This window comes from Quercus suber, unplaced genomic scaffold, assembly GCF_002906115.3.
Source record: "Quercus suber isolate HL8 unplaced genomic scaffold, Cork oak 2.0 scaffold_480, whole genome shotgun sequence".
Taxonomy (NCBI): Eukaryota; Viridiplantae; Streptophyta; class Magnoliopsida; order Fagales; family Fagaceae; genus Quercus; species Quercus suber.
The window spans coordinates 471,425-490,063 of record NW_027069931.1 but is presented as its reverse complement, the minus strand read 5'-3'; the positions used below and the strand labels follow the sequence as shown (position 1 = coordinate 490,063).

General features: G+C 33.3%; 1 protein-coding gene across 4 annotated transcripts; it reads right to left on the bottom strand.

Annotated features, from left to right (window-relative positions):
- Positions 1–226: 226 nt before the first annotated feature.
- On the bottom strand, positions 227–12,033 carry LOC111986953 (calmodulin-binding transcription activator 2). 4 transcript variants are annotated; one of them, XM_024018645.2, is made up of 13 exons: positions 11,863–12,033; positions 11,561–11,658; positions 10,885–11,004; positions 8,125–8,240; positions 6,898–6,986; positions 6,168–6,213; positions 5,461–5,743; positions 4,394–4,683; positions 3,542–3,952; positions 2,691–3,391; positions 1,657–2,239; positions 1,070–1,360; positions 227–779 (listed from the first exon to the last, which is right to left on the bottom strand). In XM_024018645.2, exons 2-13 carry the CDS (start codon positions 11,598–11,600, stop codon positions 669–671), a joined length of 3,081 nt encoding a protein of 1,026 aa, XP_023874413.2. In that variant the 5' UTR covers positions 11,601–11,658; positions 11,863–12,033; the 3' UTR covers positions 227–668. The 4 variants fall into 4 exon arrangements, with proteins under 4 accessions (XP_023874413.2, XP_023874411.2, XP_023874414.2 ...); XM_024018643.2 differs by having other exon boundaries at positions 11,867–12,033; XM_024018646.2 differs by lacking the exons at positions 10,885–11,004; positions 11,561–11,658; positions 11,863–12,033 and having other exon boundaries at positions 8,102–8,236.
- Between the last annotated feature and the right edge of the window lie 6,606 nt (positions 12,034–18,639).

The following is an 18,639-nucleotide window of genomic DNA, read 5'->3' as shown; positions in this document are numbered from 1 at the left end:
TTCTGAATTAAAAGATCAAGTGAGTTGGCAGCAAACAACCAGATTATCTTTCTCAAGCCTTCACCCTTTCAAAAAAACAACAAATGCAGATTATGAATGCATTTAGCTCAACAAACGCCAACAGCTTCCAGGCTGCATAAGTTCAAACTAATGAGCAAAAACTGACAATATTAAGTCAGACACAAAAATCCCTGTAAGAATTAGTCAAAAGCAAACGTATCCATCATTCAGGCAAAGAGTATCACACTATTAAAGAATATATTAAATCAGAGTTGATATTGTGTCAAAGGTTTAACTACATATGCACCTACCATGTGCTGAATAGAAATCACCAACACCATTTTCAACTTCTAATAGGTGTTTTGTAAAAATAAAAACTAATCAGTATTCAGTAACCAATACTTGTCAATGTTGCCATTTCGCATATCCCATATTCCAGTTAAAAGCTGCCTGATTCCTTAACCGTATTCCAGGTAACTAAATACTGTTTACATGCGGAGAAAAAGAAAAGGAGAGAGAAGGAAAAAAGAAAAAAAAAAGGGCATATACAACTTCCCCAACACTCTTTCTCCTCCAACAAAACCTCCAAGTAAAACATGTTAGACATTACTTACAGGTAAAAAAAGGACGACCAGTGGACAAATCAAATGCCCTGACAACTTCAATCATCAATCTGCTGTAAATGCAAGTTCCTCAGAATGCACGGCCAAATCTTCCACCGTACTGCCCTTTTGTGAAATTTCACCTTGTAGTATTGCACCACTCCCTCCATCACCCATCTGTTGAGTTGCAAATATGTAAAATACAACAATCAGCAGGAATCATAACAATAATACATTAGATTGAAAACTGTTTTTAGTAACTAAGAACCTTCTTGTGAGAAGTAACACACAAGTAACACTTATTTGTTGCTGCCATTCACTATCATACTATGACCTCTTCATCTTTCAATTTACAAAATTGTACATGATTGTGACAACTCAAACCGTAAGATGGTTGATAAGATAATTCAATCAACACAAAGATTATGAAAGTTAATATTTGAAGAAACAATAACATACTAATTTACCTTTAGATTCTCAAACTTGGTAGCTAGCCTCATATACTGATCACGTGCTTCTGGATAATGAACCATGGACCTGACTCTAGCTAGAGCTTTCTCAACTCCAGCATATTTCTGTTTCCGGCCAATTCGCAAGAATTCATACTCATCAGTTTTCTCAATCTTTGCCTTTTCCACTCGGAATCCTCGCAAACCAGACCGTTTCCGCCTCCAGCGCAGTATTGCCTTTTCCACAATACTAACAGACCAAACAACCTTTTTATACTGCTTCCGAACTTGATGTCCCCTAACATGAGCCTGAGATCAATAAGCAGAATAAAAGGAAATTTAGCATCAGCCAAAAATGAAAAACCAAACCTGGTGCTTCAGGGACAGTTTATTTGAAAGAAAATATCCAACTAGTGAAAAAAACAGGAATGGACCAGGATATATCTCCTTCGGAGGGACATAATATTCAAAGTTAAAACTCTGTGGCTGTGAATAGAAGACAGAACAACTTATGGTAACTTTTGATCGTCCAGAAAGTTATCTGGTAAGCAAACATATTAACTTTATGCATAAAACACTAGAAAATGCCACAAATATGGGAGCACCTGAATTTTCACAATACGATTGCGTATCTTCAGAAACTCTTTTCTTCCCTTCCAACCACGATATCTTTGTTGGATCTTTATAGCTGCAGCAGTATGCAAATAATCCTCATAGTTGTTAAATTTTCGGACCTTGGTCAAAGAACCAAGTGCAACTAGGTCAAGTGAAGAAGCTTCAGGAATATCATTGTTGCTTTTAGTTAATTGTCTGTGATTGAATGATCGAAGCCGGAATTCAGCTTGTATCAGAGCAGCTGCATGAGCTGATTTCCTAACAGCAGCAAGAGATCCTTTCAAAGAAAGATTCTCATTTGCTAACATATCTGATGGAACAATTTGTGCTGCAGTCTCAATAGCCTTTTCAGCTGCAATAGTTGCAGCAACACTGTCCATTACATTTTCATTGAAAGTCAGTGAAGAAAGGTGACTGGTTAGATCTGCTTCTGCCAAATATCCAGCAATCCCTTTATGTCCTCTACTTGATGCTAGATCAGCAGCTGTTTTTCCTCCTGGAGATGTTGATGTTGGGTCATCAACAGCACCCGGAGCAGCACCCAATCTAAGTAGGGTAATGACTGTTTCCTCTCTACAGAAAGAAGAAAAAGAATTATAATGAATTGTATCAATATACAGATTCTTGAGTTGTGCATAAAATATTTAATAGGGGCATAAATGTTCTTCTTTTCATGCTAAAAGAAACTCAAGATCTGGCTAATGTATAGGAAGGGTAAAATAATAAGGGAGTTTATGTCCCTAATAAACATTTTATCCACATTGTTCTCAGTTCGATTTCATTCTTTTAAAAACTAAAACTGAGGCATTTGATAAAGATAGATAACTTGATTGATAAGTTTTATACTTCACGTTTTACATTGGTTATTCAGTAATACATGAATAGTTCAAATTGATATACTAGACAGCCAGATGAAGAAAGGAAATAAGCCATATGAAAGCATTTGAAACCATTACTTAATTCCCCAAGTATACATCAGAAGGCAACAAAATACTTGGAAGAGAATCTAAGAAAACAATCTGACCTCCCAAAATATGATGCCCAGTGAAGCCCAGTTCTTCCGTGTGCATCTCTGAAATTGGGACTGACACCAACAGCGACTATGGGGCGCATGGCCCACTCATAACCAAGAGAAGCTGCCAAATGTATAACACCTTGGCCTTCATTGTCCAAAAGATGTGTTCCTCTACCTCCTTCATGAACTTTACAGATTAGCCACTCATAAAGTCTATCCTTAAATAAACTTTGAATCAATCTATCTCTAGGGTGCATGTGATCACTATTGAAGGCCAAAGAAGTCTCATCAACCCTTCCCCAATCTTTCCCACTGTCACATCTCATTGAATATATGGTACTTTTAAGCTTACATTTATCACAATCCTGAATAGAACAATCCAGCCATTTCCTCACCTGGGCCAAATTTAAAAGTTTTGCTAGGCGCGTTTGAATGCGCACTTCATCTACTGGTGCATTTTTTATAGCCATAGGAAACACATTTCCTGAAGGTTTTTCACGATATTCAAACTCCCTCACCTCACTGCAGGCTAACCTATTGCTGCAGGTGACATAAAATGGAACACGTCCAGGAGCATGTTTAGGAGTATGGCATCTGATGACGGTATCAGACAGAACTTCAGCAGAAACCTCAATCTCACCAAACATACATCCCCACTTAATCTTGCTAGATAGCTCCTTGCTTACCAAAAAATTACCAACAATTAAAACCTGAGACAAAGAATAGGGAAGAAAAAAAAAGGCATAATTTAATATATTACATCCTCTAGCATCAATAACTAAAGGAAATAAGCATGTCCTGATTTCCCCGTGATTTTTAGAATATGCAGAAAAAATAGCCTCTAACTGAAGTATCCACACCTTTGTTGTATCCTCTGTTGTATCCCCAGAATAGGTCCAATCTGGTGCAAAATCATGAATTGTAAACACCTGTTGTTGGGAGAGAGAAGGGCCCAAAGAATTGATCTCCAGCTGCATATGGTGTGATAAACTGGATACTTCCTTCTCGTCGTTTTCAGCATCAAGTGTATTCGTATTCCAATAATTGCCAGAGTCCGAACCCATCAAGGAATCATCACAATCCACGCCAATTTCTTTATCCATCCATCTCCCAAAGCTGTCAAGTTTCTTCAGCCCAACAGTTTCATTATTATCTTTGCCACCATCTTCAGATTTCTTTTCGACATGAATGGTTGAAGTTACTACCACATGAGGATCTGAACAATTCTGAACCTGGGGACGAACTAAATTGGAACCACGCTCTTGTGGCACCTGGAAAAAGGTGAAAGCCTCACTTGGGGAAATTCTACCAAGGCAAACATTCATCTAAAATCCATGAAAAAAAATTGCGACAGACAAATAACGGACAGGAAAATTAACATTCAATTTGATATTGCATATTTTACTGACAAACCAGAAGGAACATGCAGATCAGTACAATCAAAATCACATGATATATAAACATTAAAATGCATGAAACATCATACATCAACACTGTTGCAGAGTACTCTCTGTCGCTATTTCTCTTATTGTTTTCTTCTTTTTTAATAGGTAAATACAACTCCTGCACCCGTACAGAATTGAACCATGACATATTTTACATGTGTGGCTTGACACCTTTTTAATAAATTTTATACTCAGTTGTAGTCAAGTAAGAAATCAAATAGGAATAAATAGAAGATATGTAAAGGCTGTTGACTGCACGAAAGAAACCTGAACTACTCCCTGAGAAGCAGCTATCAATGTCTGGTTGTCTTTGTCTGTGATCAATCTATTTCCACAAGTTACAACATCTTGAACAGAGCTATCAGCATCCAGTCTAGCATCCGTTAACCTACGGGTTATAAAGTCAGCTCCAGTAGGATGTTTAAAAAATTTCGGGCCATGCACACCATCTGTGACGTTCAAGCTGTTAATTTCAGCCCAGTTGGATGATTCGGAACCATGATATTTAGATCCAGAAAACCATATATCGGGGGAATTCCTTGTTATTTCTGGAAACCCTGAAAGCAGCACAATAACCTGATCACATCTAGTAAATTCCCAAAACGTATTATCAAAAAGTTTAAAATAAAAAATTAAGGGAAAAGTACACAAAACCTGCTGTAATTTCTCCATAAAATACAGAACCCCCCTGAAGTTTTGGATGTAACACTTAACTACTATGTGGTATTTTTTTTGTTTTATGTGTAAGCCATTAAATATCCGTTAAAATAAACAGTGAGTTGCTCCTGTGATAACACATGTCTATATTTAGAGCTGCATTTTCACATAAAACAATATCACGGGGTTTTGTGTTATACTCAAAAATCCCAGGGGAGGCTAAATGTTACATAATTAACGGTTCCCACACAAAACAATACCACAAAGGGGTTGTGGGGGTACTCTGTATTTTTCCCAAAAATTAAAATGACAGTTTACATAAAATGTAGCCAAAAATAAGTGTCTAATAAGGAGTAAAGGGAACAATTCACAATGCGGGAATTGCTATTAAGTGACAGTTTCCAGCAAAATATACTTGACCAGATCAAATAATTGTACCAACTACCAATTGTAATGATACTTCACAAGGTCAGGAAAAAATAATAACATATTAACATTATCTTAGAAATTAAAGTTTCTCAAGGTTTATACTCATCAAAAAGAAAAGATTCTCTAAGTAAATTCAAAAGCCGTAACAGAAGGAGAAAAGATAAAAACCTAATTCTTAATATAATACAATTCAACTATATTAGTAAAAGTCAACCATGAATTCATTGTAAGTTTGTAACACAATTTACCTGCAACTTCATGTGCAAGCATAGAAGTGCTGTGCGATGTAGAACCAAAAATAGGTTGAACAAGCAAAGATGCACGAGGATCACGCCCTGAATCCACATCCTCAAATTCTGATGATAATCTTCGTCCATTTCTGTCAAATCTGTTTGGACTTGATGGATAAGAGGTCTGAACTGTAGAGGCAGGTGAGTTTGCTTGTGCAGGGCATGGTACAGAACAACTTTGAGTGCTTCCAGCCTGTGATCCTGGATCTGCCATCAAGCGAGAGATACCTGACTTGTACCCCTACATAGCATCACAAAGTATAACAGAACACCTAAGCCACATAAAGGAAAGGAAAGTAAAATATAAGAGTTCCAGTAAAATCAACTAATCTACATTCAATTTTAATCAGTGATAGCAAGTCTTCACATGACCAACAAACTCAACTACACAAGCCACTAAGCTCAAGCTCAAATGCCACCTCCTCCCACCCCCTCCCCCCCCCCCAATAAGAATAGGATAGAGGATGAGTTTGTTTAAAACCCATTGGGGGTTTGTGTAAATTACCAAAAACAAAAAACTCATTTTCACAAAAGCATTTAAATACACCAATTTACCCATTAGGGAGTTTTTAAAATTTTAACAACAATATTTGAAAAACTCATTTAAAAAAAAAAACTACAAAATTAAATTAAAGGCCATAGATGAGCATAAAAGCAGAGCAGACCTCTTTTACTTCTCTGTAATGTACAAGAACAATGTGTTCTAAGCACCTGAAGAGAAGGAAAATATGTCAAAAATGAGAACAAAATACATGTATTAAAATAATTGTTGATGAAATGAAAAATTATATTGCACAGAATACAGAGGAGCTAAAAATTCTTGATCTCAGTCCTCTTACTATTTATTCCTTATATAGAAACGGTAACTACAGTTGTCAAAACCTGAATCGTATCATGAATAATTTTTAAAATTTTTATGTATCATGTATCGTATCATATTGTGTATCGTAAGATACACAGATACTTTATCAAATTGATGAAAAAATTATTGATATAAATAGATTAATGGTATATTTATTATAAACTTGAAACATTATGTAAATCTTCTTCTTGAAGACATTCAACATCAAAATCATCATCAAGTTGCATAGCTCCTCATTTATTTATTTTTTTTCCAAAATTTTGGCAAAATAATATCATCTGGCACCTTCAAGCATGGTTTAAAATCCTTACGAGTTTGTGCTAAGTGGTTTTTCATTTGTCTAACTTTGCCCCAATGGCCAAAACCTTTAACCTTCGCCACCTATCCTTTCTAAGGTAGAGAACCTTTTTGATGAATGGATAATTTTTACATAGTATTCATTTGATAATTTTTACAGTGTTCAAACACAGTCCACTGAAAACAAAATTTGAAACTTGAAAGGCTTTAAAAACTTTAATCTAAGCAACACTTACGCGTCAAGCATCCAATAGCTTCTTCGCTGGAAGTTCTCATTTTCCTCACCATGGGCATAATAACAATGGAGAACATCCACGCTGTTAGCCTACACATAAACCAGTGAAACTAATTAATTAAGCAGCCCAAAGCTCAATACCAATGCAATCAACTATAATCCAAAGTGAAGAGATTTACATTGACATTTGGAAATGTAAAGAACTTAACTAAAACAATAGTAACAATGATTGGCCTCCCTAGACAAATCCTAGCTTCATTAAAAAAGCATGAACACAAACAAAATACATTTAATCATCAAGCTTGATGTATTAATAAAATTATCAAAAAATCTGAAGTAGCAGTATTAGTAAATACTAAATACTTGTTGAAACTACTAATATTACACATGCAATGAAACATGATAAGGGATACATGTCTTAGACATTCATCAGCTGCTAGTGTGGATAAAAATGATGTTATACATGAGTTCCATCCTATACAATGGATAAAGCACAAACAAGGCCTAATAAGCCCAACTAAGAGACATGCAAATGGATTTTTTTTTTATATATTTTTTTGGGTGGATGGCATTAGATGTCTTAAATTTGTTGAGGATCCATAGGCCATGCTGATCCCAAAAAAATTGAGACTAAGGCTTTGTGGTGGTTGTTGTTGTATTAGATGTTTTAAATTGTATTTAGAAATTATTAGTGAATCATATGGCCCAAAATTTCTTTTCTGGGGTTGATGCTAGACACCCACCCACTAGCAAAAAGTGTAGTAAATATCTTAATTGTTCCATTGTGAGTGCTTATAAATATTTTTTTTTTTATAGGTGTGAGTGCTTATAAATAATAGATCCATTTAGACAAAGAACAAATTAATTCCAATACAAAGGAGCCCAATTGATCTATTACTCGGTGTTGCCTGGCAAGAACTATCATCCAGAGAAAGAATGTCTAGCTACAGAAGGTAATGCCCAGGCAAAGGGAGAGTGCCTGACTAACTGTAAACCCAAAAGTCTCTAGTTCGACTCTTAGCTGAGGCATTTCGCGATTTACCCAATGCCTGCTCAGTGGGGGTGTGTAGGCATCTGGGGTTTTGCCCTTCAGGGGTGGTCCCCCTGGACCATACCTGAAGGGGGTTCCTCATCATAAAAAAAATAAAAAAAATTACTACCAACCCTACCCCCCACCCAAAATAAAATAAAAATAGTGAACTTACAAATAATAAATTGAACAGCACACCTTCAACTTTTCATGAGCTTCTTTAACAGTTTTTCCATCTTTCTTCTTCCTCCACCGGTAACCATCTTTACGAAAATACCGAATAACTTTTCGATCAAACAGAAACAGAGAACCAGCTGAAAAATAAAAATATTTAGTTGCTATTTGAATGCTAACAGAGAATGATAACATTCCATCTCGATAAGAAGAGTAGCTTGTGATGTTTGAACAGGCAATAGTACATGCACCAGTAAACAAAATAGTGTTAAATGATTCTGCACAGAGAAAGGAGCAAGAGGGAAATGGTACTTTTCTATATAGAAAAATATACACATTTTTTATACATACATATGCAAACACACATGCACATTTATAATATCATATCCCCAGGGCCCAGGGGCCAAAACTTACTAACAAAAAAAAAAAAAAAAAAACTCACAAAGAAGCAACAAGAGAGGCTATTCAAATATTACTGTTATTATCAGGATTTTAGAAATATCCTTCAGTTAAAAGCATTTAAAGATTTTAATAACAAAAGAGACTCTGTGCCTCATAGAGCCAAAAACACCTACTATGGACCCTCCAAATAAGCAAAACCTGAGCCAGGACATAAAGTTCACAGCCTACAAAACACTGACAGACAACAAGGAAGAACCTCGAAAAAAACAATCTTTTACTAAAACAAGAGCACAATAGCACACAGCAACTCGGAAACTCAGAAACTCAAATCACATTTTCTTTGGCTTCCCGGTACTACCTCACCTTAGTACGACTCTGTTTAGACTATATTGCACATAACCACATCAAAATTTGGTTATTGAGAGAAAGGCGCAAAATGTAAATCATTGACCTCTAGCTCTTGAATATTTACTTATTTCGAATACTAAAAGTCACACATTTGGCATTCTGGTTGTGGCAAAGTTCAGCCCACATTTGTGCCATAAAACATTTTTTTTTTTTTGATAAGTAAGAATGATATATATAAAAACAAAAGGCTACTCTATGCATGAAGAACATAGAGCAAACCTAGAAAAAACAAGACAAAAACATAAAAGAAAACCAAAAAAATAAAAAATTACAAAAGAGAAAGGGAGCAAAGAAAGGAAGGAAGGGAATCACTAGACGTGAGTCCCCACGCCTGAGACCAATCAAAAAGAGTTCCACAAAAAAAGAAGCAAGCATCTGATCACTGGAGCTATCCAAATCCTCAAAAGTCCTCCGATTCCGTTCCTTCCAAATACACCAAAGGATGCACAACGGGACTAAGTTCCAAATCTGAGACAAATGCTTCCCTAGCCAATTCCACCAGCCATAGAGCAAGTCTGTAATCGATTTAGCTATAACCCAAGACAAGCCAAAAGTTACAAAGACAAAGCTCCATAACCGATAAGCCATCTCACAATGAAGAAGTAAGTGGTCAACCGTCTCTCCACAATGACGACACATAATGCACCAATCCACAAAAACCAATCTCCTTAATCTCAAGTTATCTCCCATTAGGACCTTATTCCAAGCTACACACCAAACAAAAAAAGAAACTCACCTAGGGGCTAATACTCTCCAAATAGCTTTCCAAGGAAAGACAGTTGAGGGAGAATCCCTTAATTTGTTATAAAACAACCGGATGTCAAAAACCCCATTAGACTTCAATTTCCATCTCATCCAGTCTCCAACATCCATAGGAGGAGTATTGGCTCCTAATATACAAAGAAAATGTAGCCCTTCATCCATCTCCCAATCATTAAAATCTCTAATAAAACGAACATTCCAAACTAATGTTTGTGCCATAAAACATTACAAACCATATTTTCCACATTATTAATTCCCTATAACTGGATAAATATTTCTTGACCAGAAATCTTTTCCAACACTACCCCATTTAGTTGTACTCAAAATAGACCTACAAATAATTTATCCCAAATGATAAAAGAATCAATTTAGGTAACTTCTAGACATCATTTATTTTTCGTAATTCAGTCATCTGCAATCCTATTGGCACTAAAAGCAACCCATTTATGCCCAGATCTTATTTAGACATTTCTCAATTATTCTAAATATGGAGTTTAATTCCCACACTAGATTTATCAAGGAAAAATATATGTAACATCATGCATCATGACCTCTTGAATGCATATCAAATGTATAAAGCCCAAAACTAATAGGCAAATTGCCAACTCCTGATGTAAGCTTGTTGGGACCAAAAGCTCTGATTGTTTCTAAGTAGTTGCCACTAACCACTTCATCATACACATTACTAACGACTGGTGTATTTCTAAATGTACCACATAATCTTCCATGAATTAACTCAACTAAGCCTAAGTTCCAATATCTTATCTTATAAATAGGCTTAAACAAATCAACTATACCATATGCCAATCCTTATCCCCACATATTTACTCCCATTGTAGTAAAGGATTACTAGATTCTTCATAAATGATAAACATGAGTATTATGTGTTACAAACACCTTTTCCTAGTACTGAGGTGAAAGTGCAAAGGAAAGAAATCACAACAGATCAAGCTGTGAGGTGTGACTTGTGCAGGCCTACAATTGGAGTATTCTCTTAAAATTGAGCAGATGGAACACAACGGAGTGGGCACAAAAGCTGATTCTTAGGAAAGTAATAAAATTAGTAAGAATTCCCAGCCTAACTCAAAGAAGATGGAAAAATATTAAAGTAAATACAAATTCATACAAGAAAATGTAAATGCAGCTGTTTATTACACCCAAATGTCCAACAAACAATTGAAATAAGATACAGAGAAGCATGCTGGTTACAACCTTGAGGCCTAACAGGTGGATCTGACCGTAGCTGAAACCTTTGATGGTTGCGAAGTATTTCACAGATTTCATTTGGCCGAAGCCAACGGTGTTGAGCTTCTGTCACTATCCTGTCAAGGTCTGCCAACATCCAGGAGGAGATGGTTAAATACTACATTATTAAAAGCCATTCTACTTGTATGGAAAACATGCAGTACAACCAAAATGTCAAAATCATAAACCCCACAATAGCTGAAATATAGTAAAAGAAAAGCTACTAGATCAACACTCCCAAATCCAAATTGGGTAACAATCACCTTTATAACAAGTATGCTGCATTGTACACATCTAATAAATTACACGTAAAGTAAGAATGCTGAAACTCAAAAAAAAACCTGCCTGTAGCGCATAAGGCATATGATGTATCAACATCAACATGTACAATGAAGTTTTTAACAAGCGCGCATGCATGCAAGAAATCAAACAGAGTAGCATTCAGCCATTACACACACAGAGACACAAAAATTAGCATGACATTCGCACAGAACCAAAATGAGACAAAATCCATCAAGAAAACAAAGATTCATATCCTTGAACCATTTACCATTCTCTAACCAAAAATCACATTTGAAATATCAAATTTCTGAACCTCAAGAACGCATACAGAAACGAGAATAAGAGGGAAAAGAAATCATACCTAATGGTTGATTTGGAACGTATCTTTTACTCTCAGCCATAAACCCTAGCTTTCATGAGCGAAGCTCCAAATTGCGAACCACAAAACCGATTCTGAACCTGCAAACGAAACCAAAAAACCAAAAAAAAAAAAAATCTCAAAAAAAGGATCAAGAACCAGAGCTTAAAAAACGAAAAAAAAAAAAAAAAATCAAAAAAAAAAAAAATCTCAAAAAAAGGATCAAGAACCAGAGCTTAAAAAACGAAAAAAAAAAAAAAAAAGTAAATCCGCAAGAATTAAAGAAATGAGCAAAAAGGAATTACAGACAAAGATTTAGGAAGGTTGGAGAAGATGGAAAACCCTAACAGCAATGGTGAAAATGAGAGAAATGCGAGGGAGAGATATGGAGGTGTTTGTGGGTTCGAAGAAACGGACCGTATAGATAGAAATAAAAAAAACTGTGAGATAGAAGCGCGTGAAAGGCACTAAAGGGAAGGAAAAAAAAAAGTTAATAAAGAGAAAAAGAAAGAGAGAGAGATTTAAGTCAATGAAGATTGGTTTGTGTTTACACTGAATTCAGATTTTGTCTGACGTGGCAGATGTCGCTTTCTTTCGTTCATCCAAAAAAATTAAAAAGAAGTCGCTTTCTTTCGGACCAAGCCGTAAGCTATGGGATTGGCCGATTGGGCCGGGTGACTGGAAAAATTCTTAGAGATCACAATCAATAATGTGCTTCCTCCGCTTACGTGGATTTTATCAGGAATGGGAGAGTGAACTTTATTATAAATTAGTATTATGTCCGTGCTTAATCAAGAATAATGTGTAAATTAAAGAAAATATTTTTTAAAAATTTAATAAAAATTAAATAATAAAAATAAAGTAATCTTTTACTTCACGATATCACTTTCACCGAATTCCTCGTAGGGGGAGGAGAAAATGCTTTTGGAATGAAGAATGATGAATGCATATTGTGTAAGATTAAGTTTTTATATTAAAAAAAAATCATATATAAGTCTAAAATTAATTGAATGAAATATGGGAAATAACCATGTGACTAATATAAAAGGAGATGCCTAAAAAAATATAAAGAGAGTTTGCATAATACTTATTAAGCTTTAAAGCTTGAGTAATCACCACCGCACATTTAAATGAAAAACCTTGAACTCAATAATTGAAAATGATTAAAGAAATTATAATTGAAAGCATATTTAAGTGGTAACCTCAATTTAATAGTTAAGAATTATGAACAACCTAAATTACTAAACATTGTGGGTTCTAGTTAGTTTAACTGGTAAAGCCTCTAATGGTTAAATAAGAATTGAATTTTTTTTTTTTTTTTGAAATCTTTTTGATAAGGTTAAATAAGAATTGAATTTTTTTTTTTTGAAATCTTTTTGATAAAAAAGAAGAGTTAAGACCTTGGCAATAAGTTTGCATCAATAATTAAAAATGACTTCATTAGCATTGAGATATGATGAGAATTAAAAAGTTATACCTTTTTGCGATGTCCTACACATCCTTCCTAGGTTAGTCTTGTGAACAACAATCCACATTATAAGTAAATGATGCATTTGGAATATATACAAATTGGAAAAATCTTTTTTTTTTTTTTTTCCGTTAACCATCTCTATTTGAATTAATGAGAGTATATAAAACATATTATAAGAATTAAACAAAAACTGTAAGTAAAAAGTTGATAAGAAGAATTCAGTAAAGAAATTTATACGAATAAATGATCTCATGGGCAAGTAAAAGTAAAACATGTTTATAAGAACTCAATAAAAAATTTTGATCTAAAACTCTTACCCTTATGCTTCATATTGATTCGATGAAGATTGAACAAATTTAGGATATAATCAAATATCGGACGACTGTTATAAAATATATATATATATATATATATTGGACAACAAAATAATTAAATTGGAACCATAAACATATAAATTAGATCAAACTTAAGGAAATTAACTTAAACAAAAGGCAAGAAATACATATTCAATTTGATTATTATAAAAAATTAGAGTAAATAAATACATACCTACATGATTGGAGGTGGGAAAATTGAAGACTATACCAAAAAACTGTACAATAGGTTGGAGAATGAAAAAAATACACTAACTAACAATGTATATATATACATACTCCACCTAAAAAGAGTCCAAGTAAAAATCAAATACCCTAAACTTCTTGAAGTCTTCATTAATTTAGATTTTGCTATTATATATATATATCAAACTTTTTCTCTGCCGATCAACTTTTTATCATCACCAACAATGCCTTTTTCATCAAATGCCTGTATACTATGCTATTGAAGTTTTTCTTTGCTGATCAACTTCTTATCTTCACCAACAACGTTGTTGTTGTTGGATTTTTTTTTTTTTTTTGCTGGGATATATACGGTTTTTGGGGATAGATTTACAATGCCATGATACTTCTAAATTCTATTAGCTGGCAGTTCTAAGCTTATCATACTCCTTTGTAATATAATAAAATTTTATTTTATTTAAAACTTTCTTGGTGATAATTTAGGTCTCCCTTAAGTTTTAAATTTTTTTTAAAACAAAAAAAAAACCCATATGAGCGTAACAATTAAAACAAAAAACAAACGTGATTGATGGTTGGTAGGAAATAGGATAGAATTGTTGCTTTAAAAAAAAAAAAAAAACTAATTATCAATGTAGAAATTAAATAATAATAATAATAAAAAAACACAAAGAAGAAGTTGTTATCAACATAACTTTATCTATCTGATAAACCAATAGAAGAAAATAAGTGATAAACAAAAAAAAAAAATTAAGATTTTTATCAATTTAGAAATTATAGGAGAAGAAGATAAGTACAAAAAATTATACTTACTTTTCTAAAATTCTAAAAAAATTTATGCAATTTAGTGCAGCCACTTGGCGCAACCACGGCTTCTAAGCTCAACTTTTATTATATAGTATATGATATGATATGATGTGATGTGAGAAGAGAGATCACTACTTTCTATGTTTTGAGAATAGTTAAAAATTACTTGAATTATTATATAGAAAAGTTTAGGATCACAAATTTTTTTCTAACTTTTTGCTACAACTGTGACGGTAAAGTGTGATTGATAAAAAAAATTATAAATAATGATTAACCACTCACAATCTATCACGTTATAGTTGTGGCAAAATAATTATGGAATAATTTGTGATTGTAGAACTATTGATAGTCTAAGATGTGGTGTTTTAATCCTCATATTGATAAACTTTTTTTTTCCTATCTTTTAATAAAATAAAATAATATAAAACTTCCTCTTATTCATATCTTATGAAATAAAATTGTATAAAATAATATAAAACTTCCTCTTATTTGTATCTATACTAATATCTATGATTTTATGTATTTGGATATTAACCTGACATTATTGAGGACTAGAAAGTTGACCGGTGTTCATCAATGATCAACAAAGTAGCAAAAAACACTTTCCAAGTTAGAAACTATGACGATTTTAGTCATATTTTTGGAATATGTGTAAAATATTGCTCTTCTATTTATACTTTATCAAAACATGATATGACCACAAAACATGATATGACCATTTGGATGGAGGAAAGTCCCTGCTTTCTGCTGCCCTTTGCTCTATTTCGTTGGCTTGTTTTTGTTGTACTTCGTTAATTTCTTTTAAAGTTCAATAAAACTACCATTTCAACTCAAAAAATAATAATAGTAATTCACTCGGATATGATAAGCTAAATTTGTTTTCACCTTTTACAACACATAAGATGTGATAGCCTCCATGTAATAGTCACAATCATTAGGGCCATATTAACTTCTCCAAATAAAATAAATAAATAATTAGGCCATATTAAGTGCTTAGAGATAAGCATCAACTTTTACCTCATTAATTTACCCGATCATGTTGAAATCCCTCGGTATTGATAAGAAATGGATCTTTGAGAATTTTTATTCTTCTTCCAAAAAAAAGGTAAGTGTAAATACTGTTTATAAAAAAAAAAAAAAAATGCCAAATTAAACAATACTCTGAAGATGAAGAGGTTATGAGCTCACCTCATTTTCATTTTACTAGTGGTTTGTTCTCTATACTTCTTCTTTTTCTTTTATTTTTTCCCAAGAATTCGATAGTTGTGAGAGGGGGATTTGAACCTTAAAGTCTTTGTTAAAAATACTAGAAGATATCAATTGACCTAAAAAGCTCTTTGATTGTCCCTTATACTTCTAATGTCACATGTTTACTAATATTATGTTCAGTTTACTCGTTAGCTTAATTGCGTTCATTCTAGACTTACCAACCTTAAATTGAGTTGTAACTTCACCGTTCCTTTTCATATGAGTTTTTCAACGATCTTTCTCATATGAATTTTTGTTCATAGTCTTAATTTTGAGTAATTATTAATGTTTCTCACATTTTTTTGGGAGCCCATTAATTAAATTCATAGTGAGATTCATCATAAATGTGAAAGGAAGGATTAAGATTTTCTTCATTTCTCTTTGAAATTGAGCGTGTCCATTTTACCGACAAGATGCATTCAAAATAAATCAAGGGTCCAAGACTTGCCACCTCAATTAAAAATTAAAACACTTAACTCAACAAACTCAATTGTGGTTAGACACTCCGTTAACTCAACAAACCCATCTGATATCAATATTTCGAAATATCTCTCAATGCTATGCTTCGTACTCTCAAGTCCTAACCTTGCCATCTCTGTTGCGCCATAACCATTGCTGAATTGTGTCGTTGGCACAACCATTGTCCAGTACATTTTCTCTCTCCGATTTTTTATTGATAAGCTTTGTTTGGTTGCTAGAAAAACGAAGGAAAATAAATTATAATACCGCTAATTTTTTTTTATTGGTGTTGAATTTGGTTTCTTTTGTTTTTGTGTGTGTGTGTTTTTGTTGTTGTTGTTGTTGTTGTTGTTGTCTGTTTTGAGCTTCGGGATTGACTGAAATCAGCTGGTGGGTGTTTCAGCTTTGTGGGATTTATGAGTTGTTTTGATTTGAATCTATTCCAAAAGCTATGTGATTTTATGGGTTGTTTTTATACAAGTTTCTTGAGACTATGATGAAACAGAATGATCATAAGGGGATGGAAAGTAATGGAATGAAATGATCATAAAGAAATAGAATGGAATGGAATGTATTTAAACAAAGAAAATGAATGGAATTAAGTAACCTTAATTGGATGTTTTAAAAGAAAGGAATGGAAAGAAATGAAAATGAATAGAATGTAAGTAATTTTGTTTGGAGTAACATAGAAGAAATGGAATTGAATCATGTTATGACAATATTACTATTAGATCCATGTTTTAAAATAAAGTGATGAATAAATAGGGGTATTTTGGGAGTTTTAGTAAAAAAATTCATTAAATCTAATTTCATTTCCTCCCATTTCCTCTAATTTTTGGGGGAATGAAAATTTAAGATTTTAAGGGAATAGAGAGAAATGAGTGTTCCCTCCTACTCATTCCATTCCCTCTCACTTAAACTCCCAAACAAGGGAATGGACTTTTCATTCCCTCCATTAAATTCCCAAACAAGGGAAAGGAATAATATTCTAAAATTATCTTTTTCATTCATTTTCATTCCATTCCATTCCCTTTTCTCATACAATGGCTTACTATTTTGTGAACTTACGATTCCAGAGCTTTGATAACAAAAGAATTACATAATGAAGAGACATCATATAGGAAAGTGTGGGACAAGCTGTATATCATGAGACAAGTTAAAGTGATCAAACTAAGATTGAAACTCTCAGACTGTGGAGGGGATGTATAGTCAAGAAGCAAGAGACACACCTAGTGTGGAACCATCATGTTATGATGAGCTTGTAATCAAAACCTTGTTTGTAATCAAAGTCTTTATTTAGAACACTTGTTAGTATGTTGCCTGGTAATCAAAATGCACATTTTAATAAAATTTTGTTCTTTTTTGGATCAAATTCTTTCTTGTCTACTTCTTCTCTCTAGGATCAAAATTTGATTGTAATGCAACATCAATTGTTCAACTTGAAGCAATTAGTTTATTGTTGATGATGCCTTATACTAGATATATACACTTTCAATAGAACATTAGTTGCATGTTGAAATAAATATAATAGAGTTAGAGACCATGAAGTTTGCCTTGGTATTTTTTACTAATGCTTTACATTTCTTTTTTAGATTTCTTGATGAGTCATAAGAAAAATATGATAAGTACTTGATATTGTTCTTTTGTGTAATGTGTAATTTTTTTTTCCTTGTAGATGTCCTGTACTAGTGCTGCATCAAGTTAAAAAGGTTTATTTGCAAGTGTTACAAGCTCCAGCCACAAAAATTGATGATGCAAGACATCCCTTAACTCAAGGAAGTGTTGCAAGTGGAGATAAAAAGTTGTTCATAGTTTTGAACAATTTTTTTCTAGTTTAGGATTGTGTTTTGTAATCTTTGGGATTTGTTGTGACTAAGTGCTCTAATGGTTGTATATACTTTATATGCCAATTGGTTTGTGACTTGTACTAGTGTTTCCTAAGTGATGTTATCATGAGCAATTTTGTTTTTAATAAAATTTTCTGTAGCTTGTGTAATTTATGCAGATTATGATCCTCAAGTTGTCATTAATCCAAATTTATGCAAATTATGATCCACTGAAAATAAGCTTCAAATTTATGGATCATCGTAGCTTCAATCTTAAAAGTAAGAAAATAACAAAACTAGAACGCTTAATCATAACTTGTACCCCTATTTTGGCTAGATATAAACAAAGATGTGCTCTTTTGTAATAAACTAGAAAAATTCAGTCATATTCTAAAAAAATTACAAAACAAAAGCACTTAATCTCAACATGTGTCAAATTATAAAACATAATCCTAAACTAGAAAAATGGCTCAACTTTATGAACCATCTCATTTGATCCACTTGCAACACTTCCTTAAGTCAAAGGACCTCCACTTGCAACACTTCCTTGAGTTAAGAGACCTCTTGCACCATCAATTTTGTCATTGGAGCCTACAACACTTGATATACTCTCTAGGTGTGATGCAAAAGCAACACTTGCTAATGAGCCTCCTTGATGTGATGCAAAACTTGTAGAAGCCGACTACAAATAAAAATAAGGCGTAAATGCATTTTTAG

What these genes read in the sequence shown, in the direction of transcription:
- LOC111986953 (XM_024018645.2), bottom strand. Translation starts at nt 11,600, where the DNA reads ATGGCTGAGAGTAAAAGATACGTTCCAAATCAACCATTAG. An exon ending in CGTTCCAAATCAACCATTAG is followed by an intron (nt 11,005 to 11,560) that starts GTATGATTTCTT and finishes GGATGTTGGCAG; the next exon opens with ACCTTGACAGGATAGTGACA. An exon ending in GCTTGCACATGAAGTTGCAG is followed by an intron (nt 4,684 to 5,460) that starts GTAAATTGTGTT and finishes TGCTGCTTTCAG; the next exon opens with GGTTTCCAGAAATAACAAGG.